Here is a 22,716-nt window from a genome sequence, read left to right on the forward strand (position 1 = left end):
TGATTAAATATGATAAGAAGATTTTAAGACGTTGGTTCGGCTTCTGTGTTCCGTTTTCAAGTTCTAATGCAGACAGGCAACACCAAATTTCCTATTTGAAAAGGTAACATCATTACTTCAAGTTATAATCTATTAGTGAATTGAATCATTAATGAAAAATTGTTCTAGTTGATTTCAACAGCCAATAGCCAAAATTGGATTGTATACTCAAATTGAGATCCCATCGTCCTCTTGGAAGACGTTCATCTTCGCCTTTACACCAGTGTCCAAAAAGCTAGAGATCTACAGGTTTCTAAATCCACAAAAATAAAGAAAAAAAACTATCACCTTCATGAGAGAAATTCCATCATATTCATTTATTTCTCATTAGATAACCTTGATTTGCAAAAAAATGATTGAAATAACCAATTGTGCCTCAAAGCTCTTTAAAAACTTCAACCGTTTTTTTCAATTATATAAATCTTGTAAACATGCAACATTCATAAATCTTGAATAGAAAATACAAATGGGTAGTTTACTGAATTCAATTGAGGTGAATTGATCAGCAAGGTGTGTTTGACGAGGAAAAAGATGAAATTGCAAATCTCTTTTGCCACTTCCCTCACTACACTCCTATCACGGATGGCTGAGGCCCTGGATAAGCTACTAGTAAACTGTAATGAGAGAGTTGAATCTGTTGGAGGCTACAAAACAAACCGGTAAAAGAGCATCATTGCGTTCCGGTCAAAAGATAGAAGGAGCAGTCCCTTTTGTGATCCATAAATACAAAACGAGAAGCTGAATCGTAATTTTATGACCAATGTGTGATCACATAAATCAATTACTCTTCGGCTTGTGTCTTCCAGAGCCTCTGAAAGTAGAAAGCTCATGAAGGAATGGTCTCTCATAATTGTACACAGTCGAAAGAACTACGCTCAGGCAAGCAATACCAATCCCCACATGCAAGACTGCGGATGGAAAAAAATTGTCGTAGTCCAGCACGAACCTCTTGGACAAGTGGGTTATCATGGCAGAGCTTACTAAAGCTCCCACAACTTTCCAGTTTGGGACCGCCTGCCATAATGAGAATGTTTGGGAATCCTGCCGACAACAACAACAATAACGTCAGAAAGGATTAGACTCAAACTCAGCGAAACTAAGTCAATACACGACGGAGAGTGTTCCTACGGTCACGATTTGTGAAGATTGTGCATCACCAAAGAATGTGAAAGGACATCTAAATCTTACGCTGAAAAAGTGTTGGATAAAAGTGAGTGAGTAGACGATCCGCATCCCCATATCTAGGATTGTCAAGGTATAACAGAAGGTGAAGGTGAAATTAAAGAAAAAAACATGAAGTGCCTATTATCCCTACTTGTGCGAGAAGTTCGCTGCAAGAGTAGGTTCTTAAATAAAGGATACTGATAGAATTAGCCAAGATTAGGCCAGTTGATGGAGCAGCCCGTGTAAGTACCACACTTAGACACATGTACACGATCGAAAACGCAAAAAGCCACACGTTGGATTGCAGTAACTCTCCTTTCGTCACGACTGCATGCAGAAATGCTTCACTTACGCCTGAAAGCCCCACAATCAAAAAAATGAATGCACTTGCATCCAAAGGAAAACGACAATGTTCTAGAAAGATATTTTATCCAAAAACTAGTGAATACACTACATATATCTATTGTCTGCAAGTTCATGAGAAAGACATGATAGATATGAAGATTGGAGATCATGGATTTAGAACCAATCGACCTATAACAACATAATTCTTGGCATCTTTGTGCTACTCTAGTGGTACCATTTAAAAGTACAAGATGGACAGTCAGATAGGGAATCGATTTCCTAACAAAATCGCTAAAAGCCTTGATCCCTCATCGTAGTTGTGAAATTTACGTACCATTAAGTGCAAGAGCCAGAATGTAAATGCAGTAGTATCCTAATGCAACAGTGGCATCTCCATCGCTCCAATCCCTTGTATACAACAAGCGGAGTAGCACATACGCAAAATTTGGGCCAAACGCAACAAACACTGACCCTGGAAATGATATAAAGATGAAAAAAGAAACAGAGTAAGATAGATAGTCTCAAAAAACAATGATGGCCTTTTAAACAAGAGCATCGGCAAATCACCATCCAGACGTTGTTCTGAAAGAGTCATTTTAGGAAAGAGAGACATCGTGAAGACCTTCTCGAATCTGATGAAAAGACAGTTAACACCATGATCTCGTCAAAAGTGAAGGGAACTGTGTGTACAATTCAAAGAAGTGAACTGAGATATCCAATTTTCTTGACGCAGGGCATAATTCCTGTGCCCGGTTTCAAAACATGAGATGCAAGCAGGGCAATAGGTCCTCACCAACTAGATTCGCGAGTTTCAATGCTAGTATAAGTACGCGCTCCACACCACTTTTTGAGTTCCTCGTTCTGTCTGCCAGCAGACCAGGGACCAGAGTGGTAGTGTAAGTGCTTGTCATAACATTAGATTAATCAAATGATCCATTGATGGAATCTGAGATACATACTAACCTTCCGTACCAATAGTTGATCCAGCCTTCGCAAACATCGTAAATGCACTTTCCTCGAAGGGTTGAAATATAGATCGCACAACTAGACTCCCTGCACTTCCAAGAATTAATTAATACAGGTCCAAAACTGTTGCAATTTATCCAATCGCATTATACATAGCTCTAACAAACATTCTAACCATCTGCACATCCTTGAACACCTATACCAAGAAACAAGCGCTCAGCTAAGATCTAGACTTGCTTCCATACAGACACTAATGACGAGTCAGCAAAGCCAAAAACATGAACATATATAGCAACATTTTGTATGAAATGTAGAGATGAAAAGCTTTTGGATGTGAATAAAAGGAATGAACACACACCTAGTTTATCCACAAGGCCATAAACACCCTGATTGTAGGCTGTGTCGAAGAGCACAAGCACCAACTTCTCGCCTTCTTGTAGCACCAACTTTTGAACCGACTGAAATGTGAACGTGGCACATAAATAAATGAGGGCAAAGTCAAGTATCGGCTTCCCTTTGTTCCTGTATTCAAACCCTTGCTTCAGACACCAAAGGATTTGCATGGACGTCTTCAAAGATGCAAAGAATCTATTTGCTGCATAGAAATTGCAACAACAATGAACAGATAAACATATGAAATTGCAGCGCCAAACTGCTTTGCAAGAAGACCATACAAAACTACAGCAATAATACCTGAAGGGAAACAAAGTTCCTTTGTAATTGCACAGGAAGTAAAACCAGTAGCCTAAAAGCAAGCAAACGCTAAATGCGAGTTGTGCATATGCAAATACTAGTCCACCGCCCTGCCAAGCCATAGTACTCGAGTGAAAAATCGCAACAAGCACCCTCCTAGCATTATGTAAGAGAAAGAATAAAAATACAATACGTGATAGTAAGAGCAGTGAACAACACTGCACAACGCATGAAACAGTAACAAGTAGATCAGGACTTCAAATGTACAAAGACAAGTGGGGATCGGAAAATTACCACTCCAATGCCTTGGATAAGAAGGACGTAAGTGACAACACATCGAGTAAATGTAGCCACTCCTTCAATGATCATGCGTACGCGTAAAAGCAACAAATGCTGTGCTAAAATATATAGAGGTTCAGAACCTAACTCCAGTAGCGCTGCTGTTCCTATTCTATCCTCCAAAACAAAAACTGCTCAGTAGTTTCTTTGAGAGATTGCTTAAGTATAAGCCACCAGATTGTGAACATGAGCCTGTTGGTCTAACAAATACATCACAACAGGATTGCACTGCGTAGATTAAGATAAAAACCTGTGTTTAGATCTCATAGCAGCTTTGTTCACAAGCAGAGAGAATCCACAATCATATGATGGCTTCTTTAATTCCCCAAGAATTGTGATGTGGTTCAAGACCTTACCTAACACAACCATAGAGGAAGCATAATCCTGAGAAATACTGATGCCTTGCCACCACATTACAACTTTATATACACCAACTGATGCAATAACGCCCCATGGCAATGTAAGCCATGCCACTGCCAAAACCCTAGCGTTGCTTTCAGACTCGGAATCATTCCGTCTGTAACAAAAAGTCACATCCAAAAATTAATCTCAACAAAAAGTTACAGGGTCTAAAAAACTTGATATCGACACTAAAGCTTGGAAGACGTTGCCGTATTGCACTTTCAATATTCTAGTGCAGCTTTTCCTCTGGAAGTAGATACAGCGATACACTTCAGGAGGACGGAGAAAAAGAGACGAGAGCCAAAGCTTAATTTAAAGAGCAGCATTCAAAATGCTCAGCAAGATACAACCACAAAATAAAAAGTCATGCCTTCACCTGAAACAAGATATTAGCAACAGATTAAATATTCATATGCTGCAGTACTCACCCAACATTTCCGCGGAGACAGCCCCGACGGAATCCTTCCCGACTGATGAACAGCACAGTCGTTGTGAAAAGGTGGAACTGCACAGCTTGCAACTGCAATAGAACGAGTTGGTCAGGCCGATTATCCAATGGTGCATATAGTAATAATTAAGCAGAAACACTCGGAAGGTTGAGCACCGAGATAATCAATTAGAACCAGCTTGCACTTCGACAACTTGAGGAATTCCAGAGCTGTTGAATGCTCAAGAGATTCGCTAAATCAACCATGTCACAAATGGCACTCAGGCAATCACTTACAAGAGCAGCATAAGGAGCACGTGGTGAAGAGGGAAGAAAGTCCTAACACATACTCCGAATTGTTCACGAGTGAGTCGGCGTGCCACTAATACGTTGAGGAAAAACGATAGCAGACGAGAAGAAACCTGAGACACTGGCCTTGTAACCACCATACCCATATTGTCATAGAAAGATAAAACAAAACTAATACAGAAAGAAAGCTTAATATTACTCACCACAAGGGTCCCAGAAAGCATAAATGATGCAATAATAGACACATCGATGTTGATTCTGAACAGAAAAATTTGAATATGACACAACTGAACCTTTCAGTACATTTACCAGCACTCGAAGAGCCTCACAACACTCAATTGAATGGGAAAGAATGCTGACCCATGAGATGCATGAAGGTGTGGAAGAGGAGCGATCCTTCCTTCGCTCCAGGTTTGATTTCATCCTCCCCCTCAGCGTCCTCACTTTTGCAGCCCACCATCTCTATTCTCGACAACGGAACAGCTCCTTCTCCTCTCAATTTCAGCTTCGCATTAAACAATTTGTTTCTACTTTATCCTAATAACTACATCAAAATTCGATCCTTCCCCAGATAGTATAGGCTCGTTTCATCCTAAAATCTATCAAGTAGCTATCATGTTCTGTGTCCGTCTAAATAGCGTGTCTCATTCAATTAGGGCTTACTATTAATCTTCACTGCATACGCACAGTTGAAGCCTCCTCTAAAGAATCCCCGATGTTAACGCCCACCTTACAACGCCAAAATCTCGAATGGCTAATTTTTGCCAATCTCATTGATTTAATAAACTGTAATTTACAGTTCCCCAGTGTCAGAAGTGAGACAAACACACAATTGCTACTCTAAAGCACAGCTTGAATCTCCTGTTCTGCTCAACCTGAAGCTAAGCTGTGACCATTCAAAAAAAGAAAAAAGAAACAACAACGCGATACTTCAGCGATGTCAATGCTCCACTCAAATCTCCCTTCACGCTAGCGACATTCAGAGTAAGTCAGAGGCAATCTCCGAAAGCTAGTATAGTGCCGGTAAAAACCTCACCTAGCACCAGATCACTATGAAGCACAAACCCTTCGCCAACACGTAGGAGAATAACCTGACTCGACGACATCCAAGATGCATTCGAAAGCAAAACCTCCAAAATCAGAGGCCGGCACACTGCAATGTGTGCTGGAATTAAGAAGTCTATCGCAGATCGGAGACACCGCTAGGGTTCAAGCCTGCGCAACCATAGCATAAATATGTTGAGTGTCGGAGCTTTTAGATATGTGGGTGTAGCTGTGCAATGCAAGTTCAGATAATCACAATACACACCCGCACACACACACACATATATATATATATATATATATATATATACACATCACATTTAAAAATAAAATCTTACATTTTATTTTATCATATAGTATTTTATCAATATAATATTTTGAGCTCTATAAGGAATAGATGTAATAATTTTCCCTGATATTTTTCCTGAATGTTACTAGTATTGGTTTTAATAAATGGTGATATACTCTTTCTTAGAACCCAGTGGGTGAAATTGAGCACCTTTAGCGCCTCGGTTAACACCTCACACGAGTTTTGAAGCATGGAGTTGGGAAGCAGTTGAGGGGACGAAAGGGTTTGGGTACCTGGAGAAACGACCTGGTTCAGGATATGGATGCCGGGACGGTGGCTGGACAGTCCCTTGCGACTAGCGTCCGAAGTGGGAAGCCAGGCTTATTGATCGATTGTCACTTCCTAGTGAACAGAAGAGCGGATGCAACGGCCTCTTAAAAATTGATTCGAGCGTGTCTTATTGTTGTGTGTGTGTGCATATATATATATATATATATATGTATATAAACATATATATCTGCATGTAGGTGTGTTTTTTGTTTGTTTGTTTGTTTTTTTTTTTTTTTCGCATTTAAGGAGGCTGTAGAGCTCGTCAGCCCGTGATTAGGAGGTTTGAATCTGGGGTTATGAGAGAGGAGGTTTGAATTAGCGCCAAACTGCAACCATGGCGGAGGCTGGGGGTGCCTTCGTGACGCGCGCATTCGAATGTATGCTGAAGGATCCAGCGGCTCGCAGGTTTCCCAGTTTGCAGACTGCTCTCAAGGCATATTTAGGTGATTTCTCTACTTTTCTGGCGATCCGAGTGGTTTGATTTGGCCCTATAAGAAGTTTATCAAGAAATACGCCCTAACGCAGCGACGAGTATTGTCAGTTTCAGTACAGCGAAGTTCCAGTGTTTCATAGAAGATACTTTTCTGGCATTGCATTAAATTGGAGTCTACCTGCATTGCGCCAGTTTCAATTAGGAATCATTCGTCACATGTATGACAAATTCGACAAAGGTCGTACATTTTCATACAAACGGAGATATGTTGATATAGATTCAGTAAATTGATGCTCGTGCTCTTTCTTACTATTTCCTCTAAACCCTACTACTTTCCTGTGTATCATAATTACAAAAGCAAATTTTATTACAATATTTCTTTTCTAAGGGAATAAAACAGATAGATGCATGAGCAATGATCACTGATAAATCCCGGCGATTGACTTCGTGAAATGGATAAGGGAATTCGTTTGATTCATGGATGACGGCTAATTTTCAAGAAGTTGGAAGAGAGAATGTTCCAAGCATCGAAGATTGTAGTTTATTAAAGGATCCTCTAGCCTTATTTCGTAAATGTTCCGGACACAACGGTTGTGGCCTTGGGGGCACGTCACTAATTTGGGGTTTTTCCCCGTATGATTGCAGACAGGAAACCTGTGTCACCACTGTCTGAGCTCCAAGAAGTGCCCGTGCCAATCTTTCGTGATGTAATGTAAGCCCCCGGGATCATGTTATACCTTCTTCTCCTTGTATCCAAATTACTTCCGTTTCTCAATTTCATCAGGTGGTAGCTGAAAGTGGTACAGAATACGTATGTGGAGTTGCGTTTGGTTTCATCAGAGTTGCTGTTCGGCAAAGTTGGAAAGTGAAAGTGATAGGCATCTCCGTGCTTGTCACATGTGAGCGCCGAACAGAAAGGGAAATCGAGCGTCATGGGGAGGTGGAGTAGTCTCCATACGTCACGACAGTTTTTTCTATTATGTACATGGGGCATTTTCTGTAGAAGAAGATGAAGTGATCAATCGTCCAGGAGAGTCCATCGGTTAAGTCTTGTTCTTTCTGAGGAAGCCTATGTTCCTAAGCTGATGCGGACTGTGTATAATCGTGCTTGTCTCTAGTGGAGGGTCGTTCCAGTCTTCAGCCCTTCCTTTTGGATCGGCGAACCGGCACTTACCTTGTGCTTCTGGTGATGTGTGGGGGTTGGATGCAGATCCGTTGTCCAAGACAATGTCTCCGAAGGTGATGCGTCAAGCCCTGAAGAAGGCGACCAGCAGTCTACGCAGACCAGCCTGGTTGTATCGCCCTCCAAGTCTAGTACCGGACTGGCGGCTGCGGCAGCTTTATCTGAGGCCGGACATATGCTGGAAGGTTCCGAAGCAGACCTGGTGATCTCACCCTTGCGTCTGGCCTGTGAGACGAAGCAGTCCAAGCTCATGGAACCAGCTCTGGACTGCCTGCATGTAAGACTATACACCTGCTCCTCAAATATTGTGGGAGCACATTATCTATAAGATTATACACTTATCACGAACAGCACAAGGACAATGTGGATCGGAAATGATACCAATAAGTAATTTGTGCACGTGATATCGTGGTCAAAGTTTTCTTTTGTTCTTTTCTTAGTTCCATGGATTAAGTTATATACCAGCAGATGAGCCGATCATGAAGGGACATATATTGTGCGGGAAGTTTATCTAACTTTGCGAGATTAACCAAAAAGCCGAACACTACTAGCGATAGGTAACAATGGACAGTTTTAAATGAGAAAAGTTTCAGCTTGAACTGAACGTCTAGTTAGCACAATGTGTGTAGAAACTTATATCGTACGGCCATCTGGTGGGAGAAGCTGGTGTGGATGGAGGAAGGAACACGCAGTTGGCAACTGAAATTTTAAACATGGTCTGTGCGTCTGATGACACTACCGCACCTGACAGGTAAGATCTGCCTTGAGCAGTTTGTGATGTTCGTGATAGGTGCTTTGGACGGAGGTTTGCAATAATGAATAATCTGTCTTTGTGTGAAAGCTGGGGCATGCTTTCGGGAGTGTGCACGAAGTTTGTCTAAGTTACAAATCATTAGCTCCATTTTGCAGTCAGTGGCTGCTGTTCCAGTTGAATTTACAGGTCTGCCGTGCAGATCACTCCGACCTGGTTTACAATTCAGATTTCGGTTTTAGCTGTGTGAGCGTATGTGTCGAAGCTTAATATTGCTTGGTTGAATTTACATACTGTGAAAGATGCATCTCGTGAAGGGTATTCACAATATGTTGGCTTGTGTGGTCTGTTTTGGGGTGCAGTTTGGTTCTTCAGGTCATTAAGGTGCTTCTGACAGCCGTAGCTTCACCAACTTTTCAAGGTATTTGCTCACTGGCAACTGTTCGACTGAGGTATGGCAGGCATTTGATACTGAGGATTTCTGCAGTTCCTAGACGGGAATGAACAATAGATGACTCTTGAAGCTGGCGTGGGTCTAACTTGGTTCTGTTTGTCGCGAAACTGCAGTGCGTGGAGAATGTTTCTTGACTGCTATTCGAACGTGCTACAACATCGTTTTGAACAGGTACGGTATAGGAGTAAGGTAGTAACCATTGGAAGTCGTGGTAACCAGAACTGGCTGGTAAGAAGTGGTCCATGGATATCAGCGTTGTTGCCCGGGTTAGGTAACCGTGTGATTCAAATATTCATGCACGTGATTTCGATTTCTGCGTTGTGATTACGTTTAGTGATGTGTATTATGTGGTGTGTGCAATGCAGCAAGAACCCTGTGAACCAGGCGACTGCGAGGGCAACTTTGACACAGATGATCAACATTGTTTTGAGGCGCATGGAGTCTGACATAGAGGTGATTGTGTAGATGAACATGGAGTTTGCCAGTCGGTCAGGTTATGAAACAGAGTAGATCGTGGTGTCTGGTTATTTCTCGCACTCGTGGATTGGTGTTGGCGAACTTAGAGATGTTGTGGTTTTCAACTGTGTTGCTCAAGCTAGCGTTGATTGGCATTATACCATGCACACCGGATCTGTGTCTGCAGTTCAACGATTACTTCTCGGTCTACTTTTGTTTGCTAAGAATCTTTACATTGTGCAGGCTGGTAAGATTGTGTCATCACCATCAGCACAAGCACCTGACGATGCACATGCTAGCAGCTCCAACGACGAAGACCCAGTTACATCTTCGAATGAGAATGTCCCCCACGAAGACGATGGGCAAAGCGCAGCGGAGCCAGCATTGGTGTACAGCAGGACGACCACAATTCATATAGACCCAGAGACTGGGGAAGCAAGGAATGCGAGCACAGGGGAGACGATGGAAATGTCTATTCGGTCACTTCGACCGCTGCCAAGCACCCCTCCACCAGTGCTAATTGCGGAGTTTCAACATCTGGCTACCGAATCCAATCTCAAGGTTTGTGACTTGCAACGGTGCTTTTTAAGGAATTATTGGAGGCCTGAAACGACCACACCTTTGACTCTGCTTACGATGACAGCACTGCGCTGCTGCTTTTATGTGTCCTAGATGGTTTTCAACAAATTCCAGTATGTTTGTGTTTCAGTGCTCTTGCTTTCCTTCGTCGCTCTCGTGTCTTTGTTTTCATCTTTTGTCATTGTCGATGTTGCGTTCCTAAGCAGGTTATTTTCTCCTTGAATCGGGTTAGGTGCTGTACAGGTGCATACGAAGGGTGCACGTGCTCTGTGCACGTAGTTTTGGGTGAAGGTGCAAAGCACATGTTGCGTTGTGGAAGTGCCTGTGTAGGCAATGCAGCTCAGCTGTTGCTGCAGTACAGAATATGTCATGCTTTTTTTTTGTCCGAGGAGGACTCACGTGGGTTTTTTGCGGTGTGCTTTTGCAGGGTATTGAAGCTGCTTTGGACCAAGCTGTAACTCCTGAAGGAGCGATCAAGAATCTTGAGTGCGTACTTCTGGGTCACCTTGTGAGGCTGAACTGGTGTAGAACAGGAGAGTAGAAATTGGTGGTGGTGGTGGTAAAACTCTGTGGTCGTGCTGTTGAAACCTTCCCTGATGTTGCTTCATCGAGGTGTTGACGTGGTGTGCATGTTTTGAACCGTGGCAGTGGGAAGGACCTGGATCTTTTGACCTTGGGCCAGAAGGATGCTCTTCTTGTCCTCCGCACCATCTCCAAAGTAAGACACTTCCGTCCATTCTCGTATCTGCCTTTTTGTTTGGTCTCTCGCAATGCTGGAACTGGATCATAGTGATGTCATTGATAATCTAAGCGTGCAGGATTGCGCGCGTGCAGATGGCCATGAAGGATGGAAGTGATGATCTGCTGAATAGAACCAAGCTACTTTCTCTTGAGCTGCTCCAGGTCTACTTTTGTTGTGCAATTTGATCGTGTGCGATTGTTTTCAAGATGAAGTTGTGGTGTAAAAGCCTCTTTAGATTTGTATTGTAGATTGAGGGCATATCAAGGTTCGCGAATTATGTATATTTACATGCAACGTTATCATTCCGCTGTATGCTTTTGATGCATTGTCGCCTTATGGTCATGTACGGTTGGGCTGTGAGGTCTTGTTGGAAGTGTTATCAATGGGGAGGTCTTGTTCGTTTCCGGTAATAGGATTCAGATTTTGTTGGGTCTGTTGTGTGATGGACGCTGGTCTGATGTGTAGGGATGCCTGGAAAGTGTAAGTCATGCTTTCACGACGAACTTCGCTTTCATCGAGCTCGTAAAAGCGTACATATGCTATGCATTGTTGAGATCGTGTGTTTCGCCAACTGCAGCAGTTTTCCAGGTTGGTGCTTGAAACTTGTTTCGTGGTTGGTTTCTTGACGAAAGTGTAACTGATAGGCTGGAGTAGGTGGTGAGTAGAGTGCGTTGGTAGTGTGCTGATTTTGTCGAAGACATTCGTTCGTCGGTCAGATGGGGGCTCGGGTTGATAATTTGGGCGTAGTTTATAGACGTGAGTCGGAGGTGGAGGAGAAACCTGGGATCAGACATCTTGTTTGGGTGTTTAATGTGTTCGGCTAGCATGATGTGATATGATATGCATGCATCCACACTAGTGTTAGATATGCATTGTTATTGAGGCTTCAGAGTTGCTAATTCTGTGAGTTTTTGTGTTGATAGCTCGCAGTGAACATCTTTTTTATAATGATGCAACGCTACAGAACTAGCCTCAAGGTGAAGTTGCGGCACGTCACCCTCGTAGTGGTCGTCAGTTGATGCGAAGGTTTTTGGATCCGTTGAAATAGCATCAGCAATGTGCTTATGCATGTCAGTTTCATGTTTTGAATGAGCGATAAAATTGAACATGTTGGCACGTTACAGGGTATTCTTGAGCCGTTTGCTAACCCGTATTGGTCCTTATCAGGTGTTTGGAAGCGTCGCCGCAAAGCTTGTCATCCGTGTCACTGTTTCTGACTAGTTGGGGTTGTTGTGTAGGCGGAGTTGGGAATACTTTTCAACTTGATTGTTTTGCGGTCCTTAGACATCGACTGTCCTCTTCATCAGAAGTCAGCAGTCCTGAAGTACGGTTCGATCTATTGAATGAGATAGTTTGAGAACGTACCTTTATATTGGGGATACTCTAATACGTTGATTGATTGTGATGCGACGATGAAGAGTTTGGTGATACGGTGCGTATGGCACCAACATGAGGACGGCTTGAGTGATAGGACAATGTTGAGCATGCCCCCACGTTTGGGGTACAAACTGATGGAGTGTACCCTGTGACACTGCAGAATGGTGGGGAAGGCTTGCGATGATCCGCAGATGCTGACGGACATTTTTGTGAACTATGATTGCGATCTGGAGGCCACGAACTTATTTGAACGCATGGTAAGAAATGAAAAGATGTTACAAATGCATATTTGTTAGTACGGAGGCCGTCAGCGGTTAAGGAGAACAACGCATGATGATGTTGTCATTGATGAGTGGTAGCAGGGAGATAGTGGTCATTGTTGGTTTAGCAGAAATGTGTGTCGGCCAGTTTTCGTGCTCCATTGTGCCTTTTTGAGCTTGTCCATGTTGCAGCAAATCTGACTTGTGCGATTGGAGTATCCGATGCATGCGTGTGATGAAGGTTAATTCCCTATCACGACTCGCCCAAGCAACGGTCAGTGGAGATCTCAATGCTGCGAATGCCTCGCAAAGCATTGCATTGAAAGCCTCGGCCCTTCAGGTGAATCATTCGTTCATGTATATAGGTCATGTGAAATTTTTCCTCGATGGCGTCGTTGGGTGCCTGATGTGTAGTATTGGTTTTTGTGTTGATTCACAGTGCCTGGTGAGCGTTCTAAGGTCACTCGGAACGTGGACATCAAAACAGAGAGGGAACAGACCTGTGTTTCCTGATCTTTCTGTTGCTGAGGTTGAGGTCGATGGCGATGGGATGAATGGTGACGGCAGTGATGTGGAAGTGAAAGATGACACCAAGTCTGTGACCCAAGGGGATGAATTTGAAAAAGCAAAAGCTCTGAAGGTCTCTCTGGAGAGTGGTATTGCCAAGGTAGTCATGGTTTAAAGACATTGATTACGTGGATGACATCAGGCTTGCAAAATGAACGCAGAATTTTTGAATGCGGTAGTACCGGTAGTAACGCAATGGCTACCAGTGGTGATGCTGTTATTTAGGAATGAAATTTTTTTGGTGGATAGTTAGGCTGATTGTTAGTGGGGGGCTATTTACAAAAGGCAGATGTGGCGTTTTTCCTGTAACTTTTAAGTATGATATGCAGGGTTCGAGCAGGGTATCTGTGGTGGTTTTGACAAGTGATTTGATTGTACAGTTCAATGTGAAGCCGTCGAGCGGGATGAAGTTCCTTTTCGAGCATAATCTTGTAGCCAAGGAGCCGAAAGCAGTTGCTCAGTTTCTGAGGGAGTCGCCAGGGTTGGATAAGGTACTTGTTTTTGGGCAGTTGGAGTATGGATTATACCAAATTTTTACATGGTCCTGCCTGTCCTTCAGATTCTCGTATTGTGTGTGTACGGCTCATAGTGCCTGAGGTTAGAGTAGGCTGTAACCTGAGGGCATCACGAGGTAAAGAGAGTCTTGATTGTAATTGTTGATGTTGTTCTTGTTGTTCTTGTTTTGGTGGTGGTGGTTGAGGTGGTCATATTTGATGAAAGGGTATGTATTCTACGCTATGTGGACTGGCTGGTAGCGTTTCTGGCAAGAGTTGGGTTTGTGTTATTAACAAGATCCAAGTTTGTCCGTAAGATCCTGATTATGTATGGCGGTAGAGTGGAAAGGTTGTATGTTGTCAAGCCTCAGCATTTTTAATGTGAACTTGAGCCTTTGAGTAAAGCAGTGTTCCAGTGGGTATGGGTGTGACGTGTTTGGGTCTTACTGCTACAGACGATGATTGGGGACTACTTGGGGCAGCACGACGAGTTTTCGATGGCAGTAATGCACTCGTATGTTGATGCGCTGGATCTTAGTGGCATGAAGTTTGACAAAGCCATTCGGATTTTTCTGAACGGGTTTCGTCTTCCTGGTGAAGCGCAGAAGATCGATCGTATCATGGAGAAGTTTGCAGAGAGGTAGTTTCGCAGAGAGGCTGAGTATTCATGGTTTGTAGTTGACGACAGGAACGGTCTCGATCTGAAATTTCGGGTTGAGGTGAGCTTGCCGTTGTTTGGATGATTGGTGACTGATATGCCTATATTGCTGTGCAGCTATTGCCGTGATAACCCAAGTCTGTTTAAGAACGCGGACACTGCGTATGTACTGGCGTATGCAGTGATCATGCTAAGTACCGACGCCCACAATCCTATGGTGACGAAGAAGATGACCAAGTCTGCTTTTGTGCGCATGAATTCGTCCAGCGACGTGGATGAGCACGCTGCCCTGGTATAGCACAGCCCATGACCAGTGGACACACAAGCATTGACTGAGAACACAATTGTTGTTGACGATCCTTGGTCTAGAATCGTGAGTTGTTGGACGTGGTTTTAGAACGTGTGAGATTTGGTTAGGGACTGGCGAGGCTGTTGAGGCTTGGTATGCACATAGAAGATCATGGGTTTTCGGTCCAGTGTGGCGACGCGGCCCAAAAAGGTGTGTTGCGACCCGTTGGATTGAACTTTGACAAGTATTGCGACAAGTGCAGCGCAGCTGATTTGTGGAGTTTTCCATCTTCAGGAACTGTTGGAAGAAATATATGATTCTATAGTTGGAGAGGAGATAAAACTGAAGGACGAGGATTCTAAGCGGGAGAGGCGCGAAAAGAGAAGGTCGCTGGTGAGTATCTTGAATCTGGGTGGATTTAGAGGAAGAAATGCAGCGGATGCAAAGAAAGAGAGCGATGAGATAATCGACGTGACGCAGACGATATTCAAGAAAGTAAGGTTCAAGAAAGGGGTGTTTCACAAGGCAGAGCATGAAGACCTGGCTCGTCCCATGCTGGATGCCGTTGGGTGGCCATTGCTTGCAGCGTTCTCTGTGACTATGGAGGACAGCGACAGCAAGTCTGGAGTTCTCCTGTGCATGGAAGGGGTTCGACTGGGAATACACTTGACGAAGGCCCTGGGAATGGAGACCATGCGTTATGCATTTCTGACGTCGTTAGTGAGGTTGGTGTCTATTTTTGGAGGTCTCGTGGCGTTGTTGATAGCGCCAATTGGTGGGTACGTGAGGGTTTTGAAGCTGTAATGTTGCAGCATGCGGGCGAGGTTAATAGTTGCATTCGATTGTGTGCTTTACTCTTGCAGGTCCACGTTTTTGCACGCACCAATGGAAATGCGGTCGAAGAATGTGGAGGCTTTGAAGACACTGCTAACAATGTGCCAGAACGAGCCAGAAGCGTTGCAAGACACGTGGAATGCTGTTTTGGAGTGCGTATCGAGGCTGGAGTTCATAGTCACAACTTCGGGCATTGCATCGACCCTGATGCAGGGTAGCAACCAGATATCTCGGGACTCTTTGATGCTATCGTTGACGGAGCTGACCGGGAAGGCGACGGAACAAGTATTTGTGAACAGTGTTCAGCTACCAAGCGATGCGATAGTGGAGTTCTTTGCAGCTTTGTGTAGCGTTTCAGCCGAAGAGTTGAGGCAGTCTCCACCACGCGTGTTCAGTTTGACGAAGCTAGTGGAGATTAGCTCCTCCAACATGACACGGATTCGAATGGTAAAGTGGGTGATGTGAGGGTGATGGGATTGAGTGTGGTAGAATCGTGCACAGTAGGTTGACTAGGTAGGGGTGGTGTGCGAAGGTTCGGTACTAGATGTCCAGTGTGAGGAAGTAGCTTTGGCGGTAGGGCGGTGGATGTGTCGGAGGTGGTGGTTGTAATGATTATTGCGTGCATGTATGTGACGGTAAGGCTAGACAGCGCTGACAGGGCGCTTGGATTGGTGGTTCAGGTTTGGGCCAGGATATGGGCAGTTCTATCTGTGCACTTCGCTGCAGCTGGAAGCCATTCTGATGAGAAGATTGCAATGTATACAATCGATTCTCTTCGGCAACTTGCGGTGAAGTATCTTGAGAGGGTGGAATTGGCGAACTTCACGTTCCAGAATGATATTCTGAGGCCTTTTGTTATGATTATGCGGAACAGCAAAAACCCGACGATCAGAGCTCTCATCGTGGACTGCATGGTACAGGTAATGTGGTATGCGATGGGGTGCATTCGTGTGACTCCTGCTCCTGCAATTACGTGGTAGTTGGCCGTATCTGATGTGTTGTCTGAGCGAGTTTATGAGGATCGTGGAGTTGTCGACCTGGACGAGCTGGAGTGCGATGTTGTGTGAATATTCTGTGATGAAGGAACGCGAGAGCACTTGGGGAGATATCTGATTCTGAGCAGTATGATGTTTTCAGATGATCAAATCGAAGGTTGGGAGCATTAAATCTGGGTGGCGAAGTGTGTTCATGTTCTTCTCCTTAACCGCGTATGATAGTGTGGTATCCATAGCTAACATTGCTTTTGAGCACGTGGAGCAAGGTAGTGTGCTGATGTTACCTTTATTATTTTGATAATGTGAAAGCCGTTGGACTTGGATGATGCAATGGTGAAAATGCCGCATCTACAGTACCCGGTGGTGACCACGTAGTGGTTGACTTGGTGGCTTGTGGTGCAGTTGTGCTGGAGCATTTCGATCAGGTGGTTGGAGATTGCTTTATGGACTGCGTGCATTGTCTGGTTGCATTTGCAAACAATAGGATCAGTTCACAGACTAGTCTGAAAGCGATCGCTCTTCTTCGAATCTGTGAGGATCGGCTGGCAGATGTAAGTTGGCTGGTCCAAGCGATCAGGGATATGGACAGCTGCCTGATGAGCGTGAATGTGTTTATACTTTGGTTCACGCGAAGGATGTGTGTTTGTCCAGGAAGTTTATGGTTTTGCAGTTTTTATTTGAGCGGACGTTGCCGCAAAGCAGAATGCTGTGGCGAAGTTAGTTTCAAATTCACAATGACAAGGTGTTGGTGGATGTTGTAGGGCCAGATAGGCGGTGGTGTTTGGAATCTAGGAGGGAGCGAAGATCAACCGTATCTTGAGGCGTCGGAGTACTACTTATTTCCAATGCTGGCTGGACTGTCGGGTCTGACGTCGGATCCGCGAATAGAAGTTAGGAGCTGTGCTTTGGAGGTTCTATTTGACCTCCTGAAGGAGCGGGGGAAGAACTTTTCTGGAGCTTTCTGGGAGATTGTGTTCCATCGTGTATTGTTTCCCATTTTCGACTACGTTCGCTATGCTAATAAAGATGGGGAGAAGCCGGCGTCTGTAGATCAGTGGCTTCGGGAAACTTGCATACACTCGCTGCAGCTTTTATGCGACCTGTTCAGCAGTTTCTACAAGGTGCTGTCGTACAACAGCTTATGCTGGGCGGTGCTGGTGGCGTCGTGGTTGTAGAAATTGGACAGTTTTGAATCGAGTTGTTGGAGCCAGTGGAGGAACATTGGTGGCGTGGTTCTTACAGGGTGTTATTCTGTGGTTGCAGGAGGTTTCGTTTTTGCTACCGGCATTGCTAGGGTTATTGCTGGACTGCGGTACCCGGCCAGATCAAACCTTGGCAGCAATTTCGATGGGTGCTGTGGTTCGACTCGCTGAAGTTGGCGGCCACCAGTTCAACGATAAGGATTGGACGACTTTACTGGACAGTATTCGGTAAGTTTTGCTACGCAGAAGTGCAGGCATTGATGAGGGATATGCAGATAAGTGGGTCTTGTGCTTCACAGTTATTGGGCTGATGTGCAAGTTATCCATGCCCTTTTCATCCTGGCGATGTCTGTCCTTGGGAGGGAGTTGGTAGGCGGCTGGAGTTGTGTTGTGAATGTGAAGATAATTAGATTCGAGGGTGGGAACTGAGCCGGATACTTGGGTGCGTTGAACGGATGGGCAGGAGATAGAGTTTGCTGATGATGGGTGTGGTCGTTGTACAGGGATGCGTGTTACACCACGCAACCAGTGGAACTGTTGAACCCGGAGAGCATGTTGACGTTTGGGTCAGATAATGTCTCAGGACAAAGGGCGCTGTCGATTGCATCCCCTTCATCGAGTATGCGAGGAGGTTATAGCTCATACGGTCAATCTGAGGGGGATAGGGGGCATTTTGACGCTCGCGACAACGGCGCAGTGGAAGGAATGCCGAAGAGTCTGAGCAACTGTGACTCATCGAAGACTAATCGAGCGCCAAGTTATGACGCTGTGGCCGATGATCGACTTGAAAGATTGAGCATCGCAGAGTCTGAAGGTAGTGATCGTGGTGACGGCAAAGCAGTGCATGGAGGTTACAATGAGAGATGGTGCGGAGGAGAGGACTAGGTTCAAGGCGGGCTTTTTGGAATGGTTTGTTGGTTGTTTGTTAGCTGTGGTTTGAACTGGAAGCGTGGTGTTTGTTTGTTTAGGTTCCGAAGCAGCAGCATCAGTTGCTTCTCCGAGGGTTGGCAAGGCAAGTGGACGGTCTTTCATGAGCAACGTGATGGATACAGTGTTGTTGAAGAACACGACATTCAGGAGTGTTAGAGGCAAACCTGCGGATGGTGGTGTACATAGTTCTTTGCAGGTATTGTGGGTTTTCGAGCAGAACATGGTTCACTTTGTGTAGGACAGAATGGTTGGAGGGGTTGTGGAGATACCTTTCGAGATGAATATTTTTGGTGGTGGAATAAATGGAGGTTGGTGACTGCTCTGAAGCTGTTGGGGACCGTGGTGTCGAGATGGGCATCATGCAAGGCGTTGGGGGCAACGCGGATCGTGGTTAGGAATGTTAAAGGCGGCTTGGTAGATGCAGGACCCATTGTTCAGGTTGTGCATGTTTGAGAGGACGTTACGTTGGATGTGCATGATGAATGCAGATGTTAATTTTAATGCTAGGCGATGTGTCAAACGAGTGGATTGTGCAGGATGTGGATATGGGCGAGCAAGGTCCGGACGGCAGCGAAGTGGAAGGGCCTTTGCTGCAGGATGTGAGGACGAAATGCGTGATACAGCTTTTGCTGTTGGGTGCGCTGGATAGTCTCCAAGTATGGATTTCTTAAATACACTGAAAAGTGGAGGGTGCTTCCGTTGCATTCGGGATTGATGAGTTGGTTGTGCAGTGGAGAGGGCCTGGTGGTTGTAGTGATACTGTTAACATGCGTTTGCATTGGGTTGGACAGAGGAATCACTGGCAGAGACTTCAACCGTCACACAAGCGACTGGTTATGGATACTCTGTTGTCAATGGTAGATTTTTCTGCTTCGTACAACAAAGACTCGAACCTTCGAAGTAGGATGCAGCACGTGTATGGTGATAGGTGAGTTTCCGGTGACTGTGGAAGGATAATATTTTAGCGCGTGAAGTTGGTGGGAGGTTTGGGAGTGCGTGTGACGGGGTGATGGGAGGTTGTCTTGATAGTAGCGGTTGGATTTGTGGTACAGGCCTCCCCCAAATCTGCTGCCTCAGGAGACGGAAGGTACGAAGATTTATCTTGCAGTGCTGAACAAAATTGCGGCTGAGAGTGTTCATGAAGTGAGAAGTCATGAGAATGTGGAGCAGGGAAATGGAGATCCCGAAATTGGTGAGATATCATGGAAAGGTGGGAGGCAGAAGCTGAGAGAGGAGGCTGAGAGGCAGTTGGTGTCATTTTGTGGGCACGTTTTGAAAGAAGTTGCCGCTTTGCAACCAGTTCCAGACGAGGCTGTGCAGAGTGGTTTCCACCGAGTGCTTGATCCGCGGTCAGCAGTGACTGCTGAGGTAGATTGATATGCCTGAGTGGCGTTGAGGTTGTTTGATGTGGCGGGATTGGGAAGAGCTTAGTTGGAAGATGTGGACATTGAATTCCTGGAGTTTGTGCAGGCGCTGTGTGCGGGACACGCTATGTTAGCGTTGTCATATGTTGTGAATGAAATGCAAGGGTAGTGAGGTGTAGTGAAGAGTTTGAGTTGCATTTGAGGAGGCTGAGTGTGGGAGCATTGTTTTTTGCAGGTGTTGGAGGCGATGAGGGACATGGATACCCTCCTGTTCAAAAAACTTTTACCAGAATTTTACCCTTATTTCACGAAGCTTATCTGTAGTGACCAGGTTTGAGCTTCTGTCTATGGTTGATTTGAATGTTTGGATGGATATGTGGTGTTTTCCCAACGTTGGTTTCCTCGGTTGCCCTATGAGTCCCCATTATTCCAGGGCTTTATCCGCTCTGAGGTTTTGTTAGCAACGGCACCCGGAAATATGTCCGTTTGGCTGTAGTGTGGTGTTCGGGGTTTGGGTACACTTGTTCGATTTATACTAGTCGATTGCTTCTTACAGGTTGTTGATGAGCTTGTGGTGGCAGTTGCCTGATATGGTTGACGACATTTGTGCAGATGGACGTGAGGAAGGCATTGGGGGAGCTATTTAGGGTGCAATTGGTAGCTCTTCTGCCCTGAATGTGGGTAGGAGCAGGGAGTGGATTCAGTTTTGAAGGTTGGTTTTTTTGTGGATAGAGAAGCCGGTCATAGTGAGGCTGGACAGTCATCCCTTGTAGACTTGTTGAGATGGAATCATTATTCCGTTTTAGGGTTTTTGCCGTTGAATTTTTAAATTGTATTTCTATTTTTCATAGGTAATGTTTTCACAACTTGCATTGATTTTTGTATGTTTATTATAATCCTTTGTCTTTCTTTTGTATACCAGGTGGTATTACCTACTGTAGTTGAGTACTTTTGGAACATGAGCTCTTCTGATTCTTTCGAACTCTTGCTGGTTACCTTTAATTATTATGTCCGACCGATCCTTTGAGTACCTTAATTTAACTGTTAGTGTAGTTACCTTAATTTCGTTTGCCCCTATTGCTTTGCTCTGATGAATCCTATCTTGACCTAAAAGTTTCATTTATGTCAGATTGTGTTTGGTTTTATTGTAGCTAGTCGTATCGGTTGTTTGCACATTCGATAGCTGGATAGTCGGGTCTCATGGTATCGCTGCAGTAGTCATAGACAATATACCTGCTGTGAATATTGCTGAGATTTGAAATGTCATTTAAATCTAGACTTTGTTTGGTGCGGTTTCCTCCCCCATCACGCTCGCAAGCTGCTTGCTGAGTGGTAGTGGTGGCATTGCAAGCAGTGTGAAGGTCAAAGTCTGCGAAAGATGCTACAAATGGTGCGTCAGCCCAGTTGACGGGATGAACACGCATGTTGCCATCCACCGTGGCCCAGATGCTGCCGTCCCACAAGCTTGCGTATGCTCTCATGGGGTTGTAGTCGGGGTAGGGGACGCCCAAAGCCGCGTTGTTTCGAAACACTCGGATTGGCACGTAATCCACGTAGAATCTGAACATCGTACTCACGGGATCATAACGAGTAATTGCATTGATATCATACTATTTATTTTCGTTTTTTAATGTAATCGATCTGAAAGAGTAAAATGATGAATTGGTTAAAAACGCACACAATCAAATCTCTGCTCCATTGTAATGAAAAGTAGTGATAGTCTGTGCTGGGGTCAAACCAAAGTGCCATTCGCTGCTCACGTCTGCCAGTGCCATTGACGTAGATATTTGTTTGGAGAATGTAGGGATCGCGTGGACTGATGCGGCCCAGCAATTCAAAATCTATTTCATCGTGTTGATCAATGTCTGACGCCGTAGACGATTGCAACTGAGTCGTAACGCAATTTCAAGACATGAGTGAAAATACATGAATTCTTTGGTAGAGGAAATTTAAATTAAATAGCTGCATAGCTTAAGGTATATTTATGGCAAAGTGTGCTTACGTAGAATGCTGTTACAGTGCCAGCGGAGTTTCCAGGCACTGCTCTAACTCCAATTGAGAAGGTGCCAAACAAGTACGTACCCCATGAGCCGCATGTTCCCGCTGCGCCAGTGGTAAAATTTTAGAATTTTTTCAAATCAAGCGGAGATATGTCCATTGCATTCATTCTGGTAATCCAAGCATACTCAAGAGCAGTATAGGAGTAATGATTCTATCAGTACATGATGCACGATCCAGAAGGAGTTCCACAGTCGATCCTCCGCCGAGAACGCGCGTGTGGGCAGAATCTGACATGGGCGTGTATAAATCCCCAAAAGACACATTCGGTTGAGGTGTGGCCTGATTTAGTAAAGCTGCGATCAGAAGTAGCATCAGAATTCCGGATCCCATCTCTGATGATCTTCAGAATCATACTCAGAAAACTAACTAATCACCCACAAGACGGCCCAGCTGATCATCCATTATTTCAAGACAAACTTATACACACTGTTAATGCAGAAAAAAAAAAAAAAAAAAAAAAAAAAAATGTCAATTATAAGCGATGCGAGCCGCTTGCTGCTGAGGTATTGACCCAGTGCAGTGTCACGTCTTTTTTCCCTTGTGCAGATCATAGTGATTCTGTGTAGGTGAAGCAGAATGGTTTGTGCTTTCGGATCAATAGACAGGTCAAACTAGCATAGTTGAACCCAGTTCAGCTTATTTGGATGATCGTCGTTTCCAGTCTCAATTCTGCACGTAGTAAAGACAGATCAGAAACTAATAACCGTTAACTGTGCTGACCACAATTCAATTGTGTTAGA

At 44.6% G+C, this 22,716-nt stretch overlaps 3 protein-coding genes across 6 annotated transcripts; 1 reads left to right on the plus strand and 2 right to left on the minus strand.

The window, feature by feature from the left end:
• Positions 1 to 493: 493 nt before the first annotated feature.
• On the minus strand, positions 494 to 6,053 carry LOC112295169 (uncharacterized). Of its 4 annotated transcripts, XM_024546394.3 has the most exons (14): positions 5,721 to 6,053; positions 5,045 to 5,470; positions 4,726 to 4,805; positions 4,377 to 4,468; positions 3,903 to 4,063; positions 3,502 to 3,653; positions 3,208 to 3,317; positions 2,873 to 3,036; positions 2,512 to 2,601; positions 2,342 to 2,413; positions 1,883 to 2,020; positions 1,402 to 1,557; positions 1,228 to 1,280; positions 494 to 1,080 (listed from the first exon to the last, which is right to left on the minus strand). In XM_024546394.3, exons 2-14 carry the CDS (start codon positions 5,142 to 5,144, stop codon positions 817 to 819), a joined length of 1,632 nt encoding a protein of 543 aa, XP_024402162.1. In that variant the 5' UTR covers positions 5,145 to 5,470; positions 5,721 to 6,053; the 3' UTR covers positions 494 to 816. The 4 variants fall into 4 exon arrangements, with proteins under 4 accessions (XP_024402162.1, XP_090100648.1, XP_090100649.1 ...); XM_090244522.1 differs by having other exon boundaries at positions 5,045 to 5,945; XM_090244523.1 differs by having other exon boundaries at positions 2,521 to 2,601; positions 5,045 to 5,911.
• Positions 6,054 to 6,377: 324 nt separating this feature from the next.
• On the plus strand, positions 6,378 to 20,787 carry LOC112295166 (brefeldin A-inhibited guanine nucleotide-exchange protein 5). Its single transcript, XM_024546392.3, has 34 exons — positions 6,378 to 6,790; positions 7,426 to 7,492; positions 7,991 to 8,240; positions 8,593 to 8,714; positions 9,077 to 9,135; positions 9,282 to 9,339; positions 9,534 to 9,621; positions 9,868 to 10,185; positions 10,631 to 10,689; positions 10,852 to 10,921; positions 11,038 to 11,106; positions 11,411 to 11,533; positions 11,869 to 11,922; positions 12,184 to 12,269; positions 12,483 to 12,579; positions 12,824 to 12,922; positions 13,022 to 13,249; positions 13,530 to 13,640; positions 14,099 to 14,283; positions 14,419 to 14,593; positions 14,885 to 15,315; positions 15,454 to 15,871; positions 16,105 to 16,344; positions 16,562 to 16,685; positions 16,822 to 16,970; positions 17,181 to 17,540; positions 17,683 to 17,849; positions 18,125 to 18,435; positions 18,590 to 18,747; positions 19,088 to 19,207; positions 19,343 to 19,479; positions 19,604 to 19,919; positions 20,151 to 20,246; positions 20,528 to 20,787. Exons 1-34 carry the CDS (start codon positions 6,682 to 6,684, stop codon positions 20,588 to 20,590), a joined length of 5,517 nt encoding a protein of 1,838 aa, XP_024402160.1. The 5' UTR covers positions 6,378 to 6,681; the 3' UTR covers positions 20,591 to 20,787.
• Positions 20,788 to 21,066: 279 nt separating this feature from the next.
• On the minus strand, positions 21,067 to 22,391 carry LOC112295170 (putative xyloglucan endotransglucosylase/hydrolase protein 5). Its single transcript, XM_024546397.3, has 4 exons — positions 22,138 to 22,391; positions 21,918 to 22,018; positions 21,594 to 21,802; positions 21,067 to 21,475 (listed from the first exon to the last, which is right to left on the minus strand). Exons 1-4 carry the CDS (start codon positions 22,304 to 22,306, stop codon positions 21,067 to 21,069), a joined length of 888 nt encoding a protein of 295 aa, XP_024402165.1. The 5' UTR covers positions 22,307 to 22,391.
• Positions 22,392 to 22,716: the final 325 nt, after the last annotated feature.

The sequence above is a fragment of the Physcomitrium patens genome, chromosome 18 (genome assembly GCF_059467195.1).
Source record: "Physcomitrium patens ecotype Gransden chromosome 18, ASM5946719v1, whole genome shotgun sequence".
Taxonomy (NCBI): Eukaryota; Viridiplantae; Streptophyta; class Bryopsida; order Funariales; family Funariaceae; genus Physcomitrium; species Physcomitrium patens.